This window comes from Aythya ferina (assembly GCF_964211825.1).
Source record: "Aythya ferina genome assembly, chromosome: 4".
NCBI classification, from domain to species: Eukaryota; Metazoa; Chordata; class Aves; order Anseriformes; family Anatidae; genus Aythya; species Aythya ferina.
Window position 1 is genome coordinate 3,092,501 of NC_140300.1, and position 15,691 is coordinate 3,108,191.

The window sequence follows — 15,691 nt, forward strand, 5'->3', positions numbered from 1 at the left end:
CCCGCGGGGGGGAGGAACCGCGTTACCCGCCGTGGAAAAGCCTAAAATCACAAAGAGCTGGGATGAACTGACCCCTCTAAGCCAACCGGGGGCCAAGCTTTTATCTCCCCTTCATTGTTAAGCCACGCTGAAGCGGAATAATGGGACGACACGGGGCTGTGCAAGGCTCTCCTGCAAAGCCCTGCCGGAGCAACTCCATTGTGCCCGCGCCGCCCGCGCTGGCTATTGTATCGAGCCACTGGTTTGGAAAGCCAGCAGCATTTCAGCCTCAGATATCGGTGTATTTATGATTTCTGTCCAATTACCGCTAGCTTCCGTCTCGGCAGAGGGAATTAGCCGTGGGGCTGGAGTTGGGAGCACAAAAGGCCGGTGGATGAGCGCTCCAGCTGTATTTTCTCGTCCTTCATCCAGTCTAGACTTAAAAGTCCCAGGACGCAGATGACTTCCGCTGCTCTGCCGCGGTATTAAAAAAGCAATAAAGGGAACAATAAAGCGTCACGACGTGTCTAAAATTAGCAGTTTACAAAACAATCCGGGTTTATAATACCCCGAGCACAATGAGGGCAGAGAGCGCAGGGGACGGCTGTTTTGAAGGATAAAAGGGAACCTCGCTCAAAACCTTTATCGGGCGAAGAAATCTATCTGCATTGTGTTTCGGTTCTGATACCAGCTGAAATAACTGCTGAAATAACTAGGAATTAGCTCAATTGAGGCAAGGCACCAAGACCACGCCGCCTTGCCCCAGCGATCGGTGCGAGAGCTGCCCACGGGTATTTTCTGCCGGGCTTTAGGTTCCCCTACCTTTGTGAGTGCTTTTCCCCTTTGCACGCTTTGGCTTCCCATGATGGAGAGCAGAAATGGATGGGTTGGTTTCCAGGTGTTCGTTGATCATATTCACGTTTTGGAGCTCGTGTAGCACCAAAGCTGGAACTGCTGGGGCTAATTTTGGAGGAAAACGCCCCAGCCGCCCTTCTGTCCGTGTTATTGTTATTTTTAATAGGAATCCTAAACAGGGAGCAACGTTTCACACAAGGGTAGTCCCAGAAGAAATACTCCTCCCATCGCCTGAGGAGATTGAGGTGTCCTTTAGGGCAAGATTTAACCATCACGACGGACAGAAGGCATGCGGAAACCGCGCAGGACTGGGAATCACGCTCCTGCTGCCCCCGATAATTAGTGGAATTAAAGGAATTAAAGCCATCAAGGGGATGAAATGGCTGTGAAGGAGAAAGGACCTTTCCTCCTGGAAAAGCAGCTCCCTTCCCAAGGAGAACAAGCGGATCCATCGGGTCTGCAAGGGGACGGACGTGCCCCGAGCACGGATCCAAGCGAAGTCCCCAGGGATTCTCGTGCAGGAGGACACCGGAGCTGGAAATGCCCCCGGTCTGCTTCCACTTCTCACACTCAGAGAGGGAAACACGAGCCCTGTCGCTCAGGACCAAATAAAGGTGGGCACTGCAGCTCGTACAGCCTCAGAAATAGCCACAGGGGCACCGGGGTGACACGCCGTGCGCACGCAGCCGTGCTTCGAGGACAAATATAACCGTGCCGTCAGCAACTGCAGGGCTGCTGACACTCCTCGGGCAGGTAATGAAAGATCTTTCTTCCGCTGAGGCTAAAATATAAGGTTTCCTTGGCCAGGTTTTCCATATGACCTTCGCTGGGGTCAGCTAACCAAACGCTCTCCTGTGTTTTTCCCTCCTCTGGGGCCTCCTGAAATTCCCAGTCCTCCTCCCTCGCAGACCTCTTTGCAGGAGAAAATGAAAACCACACGGCCTGGACGGGGACAGGACCCATTAGACCATCTCATCCTACCCACCACGAAGACGTTTCCCTACAAGAAACTTCCCAAATGCTCCAAGTCTTCCTTCGAAAGCCCAGGGCAGCGCCGTTTCCACCTTTCCTCGTGGGATGTTGCCCACAGCATCTCCCCGCCGGGCAGCCGTCCCCATTGGATTTTCCTTTTGAAAACTTCTTCCTTTTCAATTTGCAGCCCCCATTTCTCCCCTGCCCGTGTGCATTTATGAGCTACACTAATTAAACAGATTAATCCGAAAAAAGGAATTGCAGTTTAGGAATAAATTAGCGTGCTTTCCTTTATCCTCTACGCAAAGGACCGGCGTGTCAAACAAAGTCTCGAGCCTCTCTGACATCTTCCATTTCTAAATTGGTCCCACTGCTCATAATTACATCTCCCCTCTACCCAGACAAGTTCATTCGCTTCCCTTTCCCCCTCCTTTTTGGGGGAGAAAGGAGGAAGGCAGAGAAAAAAGGGGAAAGAGTGGGATCGGGGGAGAAAGGAGAGGGACCCGGCCCACCAGAGCAATCCAGGTGGTTACAACAGTCCCAGCACGTATGAAAATCGAGGCTCTGATGAATATTCCTGACCCAGTTGCAGATGTAGGATCTGGTTTTATCAAACAATAACATCCCAAGGAAAGCCTCGATCCTGAAAGTCCACCGCGACGTGCCAGCGCCTTTCCTGCTCGATTTTAAATAGAAAATTACACTATTTTACACCCAGCTCTGCCCGTTGGGCTGCCCCTTGGTGGTACGAGCTGCTCCGAGTCACTTAAGATATTTGGGGGATTAATCGGAGTGGAAATTCTCGTATTTAACAAATAATTCCCCCGTTGACCTAAGAGCCCCCCTGGTCTGGGCCGTTCAGGTGACACAAGAAGGGAAATAAATGGATATTTATGGTCATGACTTTCTCAGCCTAGACTTTAGGGTTCCACCTCATTACAAACACTGACTTAAATGCAAGATCTCCATTTCTCGTTGAGGCTGGGAAGTGTAAAAAAGGGAGATTTGGGGGAAAGATGAAGGCAACGGGGCGGAATTGCCACGAAGAGCTCACCCACACCGCAGGACGTGGTTTGGCGCGCTAACATTTGGCTACCTTAACGCCTTCTCACCCCAAACATTTCACCTTTTAGCGTTTCTCCAAAGGAAAAACATCTTCCCGTCCAAAGATCTGGAAGTTACGGGGATGATTTTGGTGTTCGGGGCAGGAATCCCCCTCGAGGGGGCCGGGCGTTGCGTTAGGGCTCTGCGCTCGCATTAGCACCAAAGCTCGGGTCCCACCCTTGTGCAGCGTGGTTGAATATTTCCAAACGTGAATATTTCGGCTTCAGCGTGCCCACATCTCCTCCTTTCCTTTTCCAACAGCTTCTCCTGGAGGGGCAGGAGGCGATCAGCCGAGCTGCAGCGAGCGTGGCAAGAGCCTGGAGCCGCTGCAGCCGCTGGCCTGGCGCCAGGCTGGGCTTTTTGTGTTAAAAATGCACATTACGGAGGGCTGGAAGAATAAATATGTATTCTGAGAGCTCCAAGGCTTATTAACAGACTGAAATAAAGACAGGTGCTCCTCTCCTTCCCCTGGCTTTTTGGGAATCGTCGATGCCCGAAATCAGAATCGGCACCGGAGGCGTTTTTAGGGGAGGCGCAGGATGGGAAGGGCTGGCTCCAAGCCCTGTACGCCTTGTTTCAAAGCCTCCCAGGGAAAATAAAAAACCCTAGAAAGGCCACGACCACTGTCAGAGATGCGAATACCTCTGAAAAGGTATTCTGGAAACAGCCTGGCTGTTGGGAGAGGGAAAGCATTAGAGAAATGAAAGCGATTTGAGGCGAAGCTGCCCGATTCTTCCCCTTCCCCGCACGCAGAAACCACCGGGCTGCTCCATCACGAGCAAACCACTCTGAATGCAGCTCGCTGCTCGGAACATCACCGAGGTCAAAAGCATGACCGAAAACAAGAAAAAAGGATTAACCAAATGGATGAGATAATCTGCGCAGCTATAATTCAGGCCTCAGATGTCCAAATAGCTGCACCGCGGGGCTCGAGCCAACCGCTAATTTACAGCGCTGCCGGGCAGGAGGGGGGAAATCCCACCCCCACAAGGCCAGCAATGCCTAATTGCTCCTTTCTGCATCTCTGACACCTTCCTCGGAAGCCCTACAGCTGGTTCCAGCTCGCAGAAGGCTGTGGAGAGCCTGAGAAGTGGAGGGATGTCCTGGCGCTCTCGTGGGTCCCCGGTGCGAACCAAGAGGTGGTGGCTCGGACCACGGGGGCAGGAGGCCCTCAGAGCCCAATGTGATAAAAAGGGAAGGGATGGATGGGGTTTTGCAGTGTTTTTACAAGACCTGAAGTGCAGGCAGGAGCTTGCTGGGGTATTCAGAGGCTTTCTGGCATGGAGATAACAGCATCACCGGCTGGTGGAGGTGGTGGCTTCCAGGATGGGTCATTTCTTGGGGTCTGTGACCACGACCCCATCACCCTCGCACAAAAGCAGCATTAGTGATCCTTTTTTTGAAGGATCTGCTCAGCTCTCATCAAAATGGGGTCTAGGCCAGGAGGTAAATGTAGGACTGGCCACATTTTGCCTTCCATTTGATGGCACAGCCGTGCTTTGTGCAATATCCAACAGCTTTGGGAAAAGCATGCCCAGAACCCGATTTAAGGAAGAAACCAGAAGACCCGCACTGGGGCAAAAATCCACCAAAACTATTCAATGAGGCCTCTGTAATTTAACAGATCTGTATGTTTAATTCAAAGTTAAATCAAGGGGGAATCCCTTCCGACACCGCGTTGTGCAGGTGTCTATTGGGGACAGACGGAGCCAGCCCCACCGTGGGTGCAGATCTCACCAGGCATAAGAAAATAAAACCATTTCGCTCACATTTCATGGCCAAGGCTGGGGTTTACGTACTGCCCGGCACGGATCTCGGGGGGGAAAAAAGCCTGAAGGGGTGCACCAGGAGCCTGCTGGGCACAGTCCAGCTGCTTTCGTGGTGGCACCGAGCAGTGATGCTCGAACCAACCCCGGGATGGGGAGCAAAAGTGATGCTGAGCGTGCTGGTGACGACCTGCACCACATCACCCTCACGGCATTTTCGGTTAAGCAGTTGCTAAAGATGAATCATCGTCCCCAGCCAGCTGACAGTGCTCAAAAAGCATAGAAACGGGCACTTTTATAACAGGAGAAAACTCTTAAACACCTGCCTGAGGGGTGAGCAAAGTAGTGGCTAGCAGTTAGAGTCTTCTTTTATTAAAGGGCAAATAAAATTGAGCCAGGAAGAGGATGTTTGGAAGCAGTTAATGCAGAAGAGAAGTTGGGTTGCCCACCCAGCACCTTCTGCTGAGCACCTGGCTGATGGACGGGGATTTTTGGGGTGCTCAGGGAGTTTCTGTGCCTGTGGGCACCCGGCTGTGTGCCCCCTGAGCCAGGGATTTGTGCCAGGAGCTGGGGCATCGCTGCGACCCCACGGGCTGGCGGCTGAGCAGCAGATCCCTTTTTTGTGCTCGGTCCTCTGGGGAAACAAACCTTAAAGTGTATGTGAGCTCCTGTCCAACAGATCTCAGCCTCCTCACAGCTCTGCAGGAGGCAGAGCAGCACCAGCGACATCCCACGGGCACCTTCTGGCACCCGAGCACCCTGCCCTGCTCCCAGTTTTCTCAGAGGTGGTGACGGGTCGGTGAGCCAGCCCCGAGCGCGCGGTTGGTGCCCGCGCAGCTGAAGGCAGTGAGCCCTTGCAACGGCGGGCTCAGAACGGTTTTGCAACTGTAATTTCAGGCAAGGCTCAGCTGTGCCTTCACGGGGACACCTGCTGGGGGGCTGAACCCCTGAAGAGCTCCACGTGTGAACCCCGGCAGCTCCAGCCGTGCGCCCATCCGAAGCCAAGCCAAAGCATCCCAGCAATGCCACCAGCCCACCAGCACCACGGGGTCTGGCTGGCCTCTCCTGTCCAACCCAACCCCATTTCTCAACGTCAGCCCTTCCTCGGGTCACCCTTCTTTCTGTCCCATCCCCAACCAGTTCCCTTTCCCCAGGCAGAGCCCACATCCCCTCCCCGTGCTGCTCCGCAGGGGCGAGCGGCGCGCGGCAGCGGGCGGTAACGAAACCCGAGCGGTTTGTGGCTGCAGAGCCCTTCCTGCTCCTGCCCCCCTGCACCTCAGCAGCTCAGCCAGCGGTTTAGATGCTGTAATATCCACTCGTCTGGGGAGAAGCAGCAGCAGTTAATGCACAGAACTGGTTTTTCCCCAATACAAAGCCTTTTGCAGCAACTTGGGTGCCCCTCGGTTCCCTAGCGGCACCGTTTTGTTCGCTCACTTTGGTCACTTCTCCAACCCCCCCTGTAGGACTGAAAGCAGTCCACGCTAACATTTTAGGGTGGCTTTTTATTTTTGGAGTTTTTTCTTTATTTCTCTTTAAGGACAAGGTCCATTTCTGCTGGCAGACCTCCACCTCTTTGGCCTCGTGCTTTCTCGGAGCTCGGCACAAGGGCAGAGACGAGGCTGCCTCTGGTATCTCCTAGGGGAGGTGCAGGCACACCAGCACACTGCACCTGCAGGGGACTTTGCAGTGGAGAAAGGGAAGAGCCACACAGAAATAAAGCATGGTTTCAGAGTATAAATGCCATCCTAATGAAGAATTTTACTTTACAGAGCTCCTTCCCTCTCTCCAGCTCTCCAAGGAGCCCCCTGGCCTTGCTGAATTGCGCATCAAAGCGAATGCTCTTGCAGAAGCAAAACCCCAGGGGTTGAAATATTTTTCTCCCCCCATGCAGCAGGCTTCAGCCAGCATCCCACCCGCTCCCACAGGACACCAGAACCAACCCCGACCCAGGACAGAAGCACCTGGAGAGCAGGAGAGCGGGTGCACATCTCACAAATGCACCAGCCTTGACGGGTATCTACACGCTGCGTTCAAAAAGCAAGTCTGGGAGTCGAATTTGTGACTCAAACAGCAACAGTCCCCCAAAACCGAGCAGCACTTTAGCACTTTCCTCCCCCTCAGCCTCCAAATAATCCTTGCTTGAGCCATCAGGAATAATTTACCTCTTTCCACAGCGAGTGTGCCACAGGTAGCAGCCGCCTGTCCTCGGTGGAGGTTGCTGTGACGCCTGGACCAGGCTCAGAGCAACTGGCTCTGCTTGTGAGACTGATACAGGTTTTTGTCTCAGAACCGGAGGATTTACGCATCAAAAGCTCGCCTGCCTCTCCCCACCTGCAGCAGCTTACCTGCTACCAGCTCCTGCTTCCCGAAAACCGCGTCTATCGCCGACCATCTCCGTGGAACATCACAGCACTGCGAATACACCGCTCCTCCAGGGGGTACTGCCTCCAGCCTGCCTCATTCCCCATCTCCATCCTCATATAACACCCCACAGTATCTATTTGCCCTAAAAACGACTCGGTGTGAAAAGGGAACAGGTCCCCGAGCGAGCAGGGAGGAACCACGAGCAGCTCATGCCTGCGCGCGCTCTGAGTATGACAAAGCCACCCGACCGCAGCCTGGAACTGCCAGAGCTCCACGTGCTGCTTGCCAAATTCCTGCAGCATATGTCATTTTGTTCTTTTTAATCACGGCAGAAGCCACAGAAGATTCAGACAGCGACGTGAAAGGAAAGGGCAGTGGTCAAGGGGGACGATGCCTCGTAAAAGGGGAAAATAGCGGTGATGGAGTGAGCCTGAGGATGGGGTTTCCAGCGTGTCGCTGCTGGAAAGACCTGGTAGGTTGCTATATTTACCTTTCAGCAGTGAATTTGGGGTATTTGGGCTACAAAACGCGGGGATGACATCACGAGAAATGCTCTGCAGTCAATGAGCCAGGTGAAGTTAGCCGTGGCTAGGTAGGCGCGGACCTGCTGAGCCGCATTGCTGACCCGCATTCAGCCCGGACGGATCGCTCAGCACTCCGTGAGCTTTGTGTCACGCCTTCAGGTCCCGGGGCAGGAAACTTGTGGGTGCGACTCCGTAATTTCACAGCCTTCAGCTTGCATAAGGCGGACCCGGGTGTTCTCATCGATCCCTCCGCCTTCGGTGTCCTCTCCGCGCGGTGCCGTGAGCAGGTTTGTCAGAAGGGTGCCCCGAATCTCGCACTAAACAGCCCAGAAAATAATTGCACTCATCTCTTCACCAACAAACCCAAAGGACAACTGGTTACATTTCCTTTCCGTGCTGTTATTTACCAGGCTCTTCTGCCATCTAGTTTATCGCCGGGGTTTCCAAATCCCCCCCGACGTTTGGCAGCCTCCTTTGCCCCAGGGAGAAAATGGTCACTCGGGGTTTCCTGCCGCAGACCTTTCATCTGCTCTGCTTCTTTGTTGGCTTTTTATCATCAGATAGCAGGGAGCTGACTTGTTAACATCCCCCCGTGACGGTGGGACGGGGAAAAGGAACAGCATCAGCACCGAGGACGCCCTGGAAGAGCAGGAGCAGACAGAGGTGGCTTAAAACAAAGGAAACACGCAGCGCTCCATCCTTCAGAGGCACATCCCGGCCTCCCGCGATGACTAAGGAGTCCGAACGTCTTCCCTTCTGTGTTTTCACTTCCTCGACTTGTCATCTCCTCCCATTGTTCTCCCCAGGCTTAGATAAACTCCCTGCTGGCAAGGAGCGGGCGCTCACCTCTGTTACCCAACGCCGCGCACGCAGAGGAGCGCAGGTTTCGCTGGGGCGCAGTGAGAAAAAAGATCTGGTGTGAGCTGGGAAAGCAAACATTTGAATCACCTCGTATGTCCTCTGATGATTTGAAGGACATTTTCTTTGCCAGGAGACGCGGAGCAGCTCAGCCCTTTCACGGGACCAAAGGCAAGCAAAGCAGAGCTGTGTCTGAAGTCCCTGATGTGAAAAAAAAAAAAGATTCCTACAGATTCAGCTCCACCAGCATTAGCAGTGACAGTAATTAGCCTTGCTCGATCTCAGCGCAGGCACAATGTTGAGGAAACCCTCAAAACCCAGCAAGCGAACACCACTGAGAAGCCGAGCACAGGATGCAGATGGCAGCTGCAAGCCTCCCGAAAGTTTGGGCTGTGGTTGCTACGCCCCGGTGCAGCTTCCCGTCCCGCTCAGGTGCCAGGTACAGCAGTTGCTGCCAGCAGTTTTTCAAGACCGTGTTGCAAAAAAAAAAAATAAATAATCACCCGTTTCGAGATCTCTCTGCGCTGATCGTTATGCTGCAGGAGGAGTAAAGATGAGGTCTTCCTAAACACCTGTGAGGGGAAACCTGTTTGCAGAACGAGGCACCAGAAAAAAAAACAAAAACCCTACTGGTGAGGGAGGAGGCAGCTGCCAGCAGTGAGACGGAGGGTGGAGGTGTTTGCTCCTACACAGCAGCTCCAGGTAGGGCCAGCAGGTCCCTGCACGCTTCCTGGTGGGGTTTCTGTACACGGTTGTCTCATCCAAGGCCTCAGTGCTGGCGACGTGTGCTCAGTGCTGATGGTTTGTGAAACGGGTCCTCCGAACCTCGGGGTGGTTTTGGCACGAACAGGCCACGAGGTCAGCTCACATCGGCAAGGTCAGGTTCGAGGTGGAAGGTTGAAGCTTCACGGAGCAGAGGGCTGGTCCAAGTGCCTGCAGGACTCAGGAGCACAAGCAGCAGGGATCTGTAACTTCTGCTCTCGGGGCAACCTTGGTGGGTCTGAAGTGTCCCCCAGGAGTCAAGCTGCGCATCAGGAAAAGCCAAAATCTGAGAGCGGCCTTTAAAACTTTGACAAGGACTTCACCCACCAGCAGCGTTGATCAAAACTGCATCTTCTAAGATCAAAATCAATCTTCTAAGTGGGGTGAAAAGCCTTTCTCAGCTTGGCCACCATCCGACGCAGAAGCCACCGGGGTGAAGAGCTCTGCAGAAGAACCAAAGTCTTCCCGATCACCGGACGCATGATGAAGGGACAGGGTTGGGTCATCTCCTCCTTGCTTCTTCTGCAGTTTGCTCCAAGCTGAAGATGAAGTGATGGTACAAATGTGCCTTCCAAGGAGTTTACCTTTCAGGGCAGCTCCTGGAAATCTCCTTGGTCCCCTCCGAGGGCAGCCGCTGCCTCCGCGCAGCCTCCCTGGCAGCAGCAGCGCTCCAACAACAAATTAAATTTCGAGTTAATATGGGAACGCATACCAGCGGAGCGAGCCAACCACAATTACCGACCATTATCTGCCAGGAAAGATCTTTCAGTTATTGTGGGTAGAGCTGAAAACATCAGCTCGGTGATCAGCACCGCTGGAGACGGCGAGAAGAAAACCACACGCGTTGAGTATCGCGCAACGCCCCGGGGCACGGCGCCTCGCTCCCCACCTCCCAAAGGATGCTGGCAACGTGGCTGGGAAAGGCTCAGGGAAGGACAGGGATGATCTGGAGGAGGTGAGCAGCTTCTGGTGGACTTTCTCGGAGGAATAAATGTGGTTTGAGGACCCCCACCCTCAACAAAACGTCGCAGCAGGCGCTCCGGTGTCGGTATGACTGTCGCCAACCCCCTTTTTGAGCAGCTCGCCGCTCAACCTGAACTTCTAAGCCGCTCAAAAACCCCAGACAGCCCAGCTGTGTCTGCCTTAGAGAACCATTATTCATCACAGAACCATCTCGGTGGGAAAAGACCTTCGAGGTCTGCACGTCCAGCCTCCTGCTTCGGGCGCGCCGCGGCGCTCTTCCCAACCCAACGCCGTAGGCGCGAGCGCTGGGACCACGTGTGCACTGCCAGCCTTGTCTCCCACACCTCTGACATACTGAATTGGTCTCCAAAACGAAGAGATTCCCCTTTTTCCCCTACCAAAAGCAATTTTTGAGGAAATAAGTACATTCTAGACAAGGCCTTTTAGACCAACAGCCCAACGTGTTCATCTGTTCTACGGTCTACTTGCCCACTGCCTAGAAAAACAGAGGATTATCAGCTAATTATTTCATACCAGCAACTTTAGTCAAATTTTAAGTGACGATGATGGGTTTAGCATCCATTCAGAATTCTGAGCTAAAATGCTAAGCCAACCTCTTTACGAGAAGCCTGCTTTTAAGCCACCCAAGCTTCAAGTGATCCTCTCGCAGCTCTTCCTATTCCTCCGAGACGGCGTAATTTGCAATATTGGATAATTCCAGGCTCCAAGCCTGAAGGTTTCTTCAAAACGTCAGCTTCTCGCTCTTTGAAGACAGACTGATGGCACTGGAGCTAATTTGCTTAATTAGTAATTTACAGGAAGATCTCTCCAAGAGAACGTAAAACCCTTCAGACGGAACGCTCTAAGTGCAAAACCAAGAGACCATAATGGGTGTTTACGCCCATCTTTCACAAATTTGGGGCTGTAGTTCCTGCTGTTGATGGACTTATTCCTTCCAGCCACGGAGCTGAACCCCACAGAGGTCAAACACAACTGTCCCAGGCTCTCCCTATAACCGGGAGAGTGTTTTCCCAAAATCACGCCAAGATGGAAAATCCTGATGAGATGCAGAGAAAATGAGCATGGACATCGGGATGCTGTCACACAGCCCCGTGCGCCCCGGATGGAAGGAGTTTTCCCCAAATTTCAGCAGCTTTGTGCTGTCTCCCGGGCGCACAAACCTTGCAAAACACCCATGGGTGTTCGCGGAGCGCGGGGAGAAGGCTCGCCCAGATGTTCGTTTTGTAAGAAATGATAATTCATGCAAATCCCTGCTCCGAGCACATTCCACAGCCGCGCATCTTATCGCAAGCCAAACAAAAAGCACAGATAGATACGTTTGAGACCCGTAAGCCTGCGTGAAAAGAATTTGCTCTTGTTACGGCTTGAATTTCCCCCTCTCCCTGCCGGTAAGCTCTCCAGCACCGCCAAACCCCGAGCAAACCACTAATTCCAGGGGTGCTAAAAGGAAACGTAAACCCCAACCGCGACGTAAAGCAACGCCTGTGGTAGAGGGCCAGAGATATATGGAGAGATAACGCAACCCACACTCACTCAAGAGACTTTCTTAAACATTTACAGCCTCCCAAAAAAGTGAGAATAAAATCCTGCCCGTGACATTCGTCCCATCCGGGCTCCCGAGCATCTCCCCAAACGTTGCTGGGTTTGGGGTGTTTGCCACCCCAGTGGGAACTCGGAGCCTGGAGCCTTTCCAAGCTGCTCAACCCCAATGTTTTAAGAGCTCAGGTGTATTGGAGGGTCCCAAATTGTTAGGTACAGTCAGGTGGCTTGTGGAGAGCCAGCTAAAGGGGTGTCCCCATGGTGCAGACACCCCAAAATGCAGAGGGAACGGAGGAGCTGTGGGCACCCACACGAGCCCTGGGGCAGAAAACCCATAGCAGGAGCCAGGGGAGCTGCCATGGACACCCATCCATCACCTCTGAAGCACCAAAAATCCCTTCCTCCAGCTCCTGAAGACCCTCCCATGACTTTTTTTTTTATCCATTGCAAAGTTCTGCTCCCATTTAGGTGCCAAAACAGTGCCCTCCAGCTCCCCGACGCGCTCCGCAGCCAGCCTCAGCAAGGCCAGACCCCAGGTTCTCGAGCAGGGATCGCCAAAACTGCTTCTTTTTAGCTCCGTGCACACTTGGGTTTTCTTTCCCAGTGTTGTGCAACAGCTCGGTGCTTTTCACAGCAGGGATTTTCCTCCGTTTCATTCATCAAGAACCGAGTACTCCCTTACGGCACCTGGAGCTGGACCAGCTTTCCACAGAAGCTGGAGCGGGTGAAAATAAACTAATAAAATATATTTTTAGGTTATTTTCTTTTTGGGGGGGGGGATATGGCAAGCTAGAACCTGGATTCCAACTCAACCACGAGGCTTCAGCAGAACAAAAAAATCCCTGTGCTGAGCGCTCTCAAACGGGAGTCGTGCCCCTTGCAGCCCGACGCCAACAGAGCCCGCATTATCCTTTGGGGGAGGAAGTCGGGTTTTATTTTCCACTTAGCCACGTCCCCAGGTAATTCTTAAATAAGATTTCCCTTCCCCTGTGTTTAAAGGGACAAGGAGGTAATGCCTTAATGCCCCTCCGTACTGTGTACCCAACCCTAAAATAGCTCGGAGCGGTCTGCTGCCGGCGAGCCGGGATTTATTTCGAGGAGAGGGCAAATTCCAAGAGGCCAAAATTCGCAGAGCTTCTCCCCTACCTTAATTATCGTCAGTAAATCGTCCACCTGCATGTCATTAGGAGCCCATAAAGGTTCTTCCAGCGGTGCCCCCTGCAAACAAAGCGAAAAAAAAAAAGAGCTTTTAAACCCCAAACCAGCAGAATTTCCACTGCGAGGCAATTCCGCGATGTTTTAATCTACAAGCAAAACGCTCATTTTTGTTATTGAGACAGGCTTGGGGGCAGAAGGAATGAAAAATGAGCATTTTGAAAACCACAGCTAGAAAAAGGAGAGATATTGTTCTGGTGGCTCTGTCTAAGTGTGCCTTCACCCAGGGCAGCAGGGATACGTGCCGAAGCGATTCCGTATTTGTTCATTTTTCCCACCCCAAGCACGGAGGCCACCAAACCCCAAATCCATCCCCAAGGCTTGTGACAACCCCACGTTGTGGCATTTCCAGCTTTAGGAAGCGGGGCCGGGACAAAAGCTGCAGCCCCCTGAGGTTATCAGCATCATCTGGGGGCTGAAAAGGGAATCGGTGAAGCTGTTTTGCAAAAAAAAACCCAAATTTTTTGCAAAGTTTGGAGCGCGACGCACGGGGCGGGCGCTCCCATCGCCTTCCAGGAGGAAGCTGACGTGGTGCCGCAGGAAAAACCTTCACCGGGAGGTAGGAATTAAAAAAAAAAAATCAAATGCAAAGACAGAACGAAAGCTGAAGTGAGGTGGTTGTAAAGCTGGAGCAGCAGAAGGGGATTCCTGATGGGCACCTGGCTCCTTCCGATGGGCTGGGAGCTCAGGGGGGACCTGCACAAACACCTCCTCGTGGTACAGACAGGAGAATATCGATGGCCAAAGGGTAAATGCATGACAGCCCACCTCGAGAACAGCACCATTGCCATCTGTAATGGTTATTTGCAGGTGTCAGGGTTAGTGTGCGTGTTATTTCTGTGTACGTTCGGATGGAGACAATTCAAGCAGGTGAACCCGTTCTCTGTTAGGGCGCATCAACCAACAGCCAAGAAGATACTACGATTTAGGAAGGAGCTTCCATTTTCTACGGCCAAAATTCAGTTTTCCAGTTCCCAGAGCACCAGGAAACCCAGCACTGATGGGGGCCAAGCATTTCTGGAGAACACAGCAACACAAAGCTCGAGGAGGAGCTTCACCTACAAGAGAGACCCCAGGACTCAGCAGCCAAACATCTCCCAGCCAACACCGCAAGCTTCAAGATCCCTCTGCACGCCTTGCAAGCAACGAGGGCAGGTGAAGGAAAAGTTTACTGCGTGCTCTCCTATTTTAGGTTCACTGGAAGGAAGTTTTATTGCTAAGAAGCCAGGCAAATTGGCCTCGTGTTTCTCGAAATGCACACGTAGGAGAGGAAGAGCTGAGGGGTTGCAAGCTCGCTGCAGCTCCATCCACGTGGAAATGAGAAATACAGGCTCAGGAACCAGGAGGGCAGCTATCAAAGAGCCACGTTAACGAAGTGCTTTGGGGATTGCAGCACGTGGTGGGGCTCGAGACAACTCCACTGGGTTTGTCAGTCCAGGACGAAACGCTGAAACGCTCGAGATCTGCTCCCCGCTCATCCGGGGCTGACAAAGGCGGCTTACGGATCTCGGGCTGCTTATTAAAATAATTAAGGGAGCGGTAAGCCAGGTATTAGTTGGCTAGACAGAGCAAATCCCACCGCCGGGGTAATCCACCTGCAAGCCAAGTGTTTCCAGGGAAATCGGAGCTGCCCCTAATCCCTACGGATCCCGGTGCAGGGAGCTTTCATCCTCCTGCCTCCCGCTGTGAGTTCTTCCTGCCGCTCGCCCCTTCGTGCTGCCAGGGTTTTGGGGGCAAACCAACATAGGAATGAACGTTTTGGTAAAAAAAAATCCAAATTTTGGATGCTTCGTAGCGTGGTGTGGGCAGCTTTGCGCTCAGGTTGAAGGCAGAGCCGCTTCTCTCCGCGCGTGGTTTAATCAACGCACATAAATCAGGGCAATCTGGGCGTAAATCAGGTGTGGTTATGCTGGTTTTGATGCGCCGAGCGTGTCTGCAACCTGCCATTTCCCCAAAAAAGGGGCAGGAGACCTGCAGGGATCGCTGGCACTGCCTGAAGCCTGAATTCCCCTTCCTACAGATCTCCCCTGAGCCCCCACCGGCTGATTTATGGATGGAGACAGGGAGAGGCTGCCCGAAAAATGAACCACCGGGGCGCAAACACCGATGTGCAAGGAAAATAATAAAGGGTAGGAGGCTCAAACCTGCGGTGCTTTAATTATCTGACCTGCCCCAGAGGAGCAAGGCATCCCCAGCAGGATGGGAGCTGCCCAGGGTGGCTCTGCTCCTGCCCGGCCGGCACCAGGGCAGCTCCTCAGCTCCTTCCATGTCCCTGCCAGAACCTCTCACCAATTCAGTAGCCAAATGGGATGGTTACGAGGAAAAATCCTACCTGGGGGACTCGGGCTCGCTCTCACTTCAGAGGGAACCCGAGCTCGGGCTGTTCTCCGGGATGCAGCCAGGAGCGTTTCCTCTGACAGTTGTGCTGGCGCTCTGCCTGGCTACAGAACACGCTGCAGAAGAGCCCCGAGCACTGACCCGCTGCTAGAAGTGCTTAAAAAATACCAAATGCTGAATTTTCAGAGAATAACGGGGCCTAAACACCAAAGCAGCAAAGGAAGGGAAGCCCGAGTGAAAGGTTTTTAAAGGCTTTCAGCCTCGGCGTTCCTGCACTATCACATCCCTTCGCCGCTTTGATGGGATAAATATCAGAGGATGGTTTTGGGGCACCCAGCAGCTGAACGTCCAAGGTACAGAGGCAGGGCACAGCCCCGAGACCCTGCAGGCTGCAAATGTGACAAAATCCCACGGAGACAGCGAGCAAACCCC

At 53.1% G+C, this 15,691-nt stretch overlaps 1 protein-coding gene across 1 annotated transcript in view; it reads right to left on the bottom strand.

Annotated features, from left to right (window-relative positions):
• PTPRA (protein tyrosine phosphatase receptor type A) overlaps nucleotides 1–15,691 on the bottom strand; it is an 80,856-nt gene that overhangs the window by 30,835 nt on the left and 34,330 nt on the right. The window contains exon 4 of the mRNA XM_084517762.1: nucleotides 12,854–12,925. Coding sequence (XP_084373888.1) covers nucleotides 12,854–12,925 — 72 coding nt within the window. The remainder of the gene's footprint in view (nucleotides 1–12,853; nucleotides 12,926–15,691) is intronic.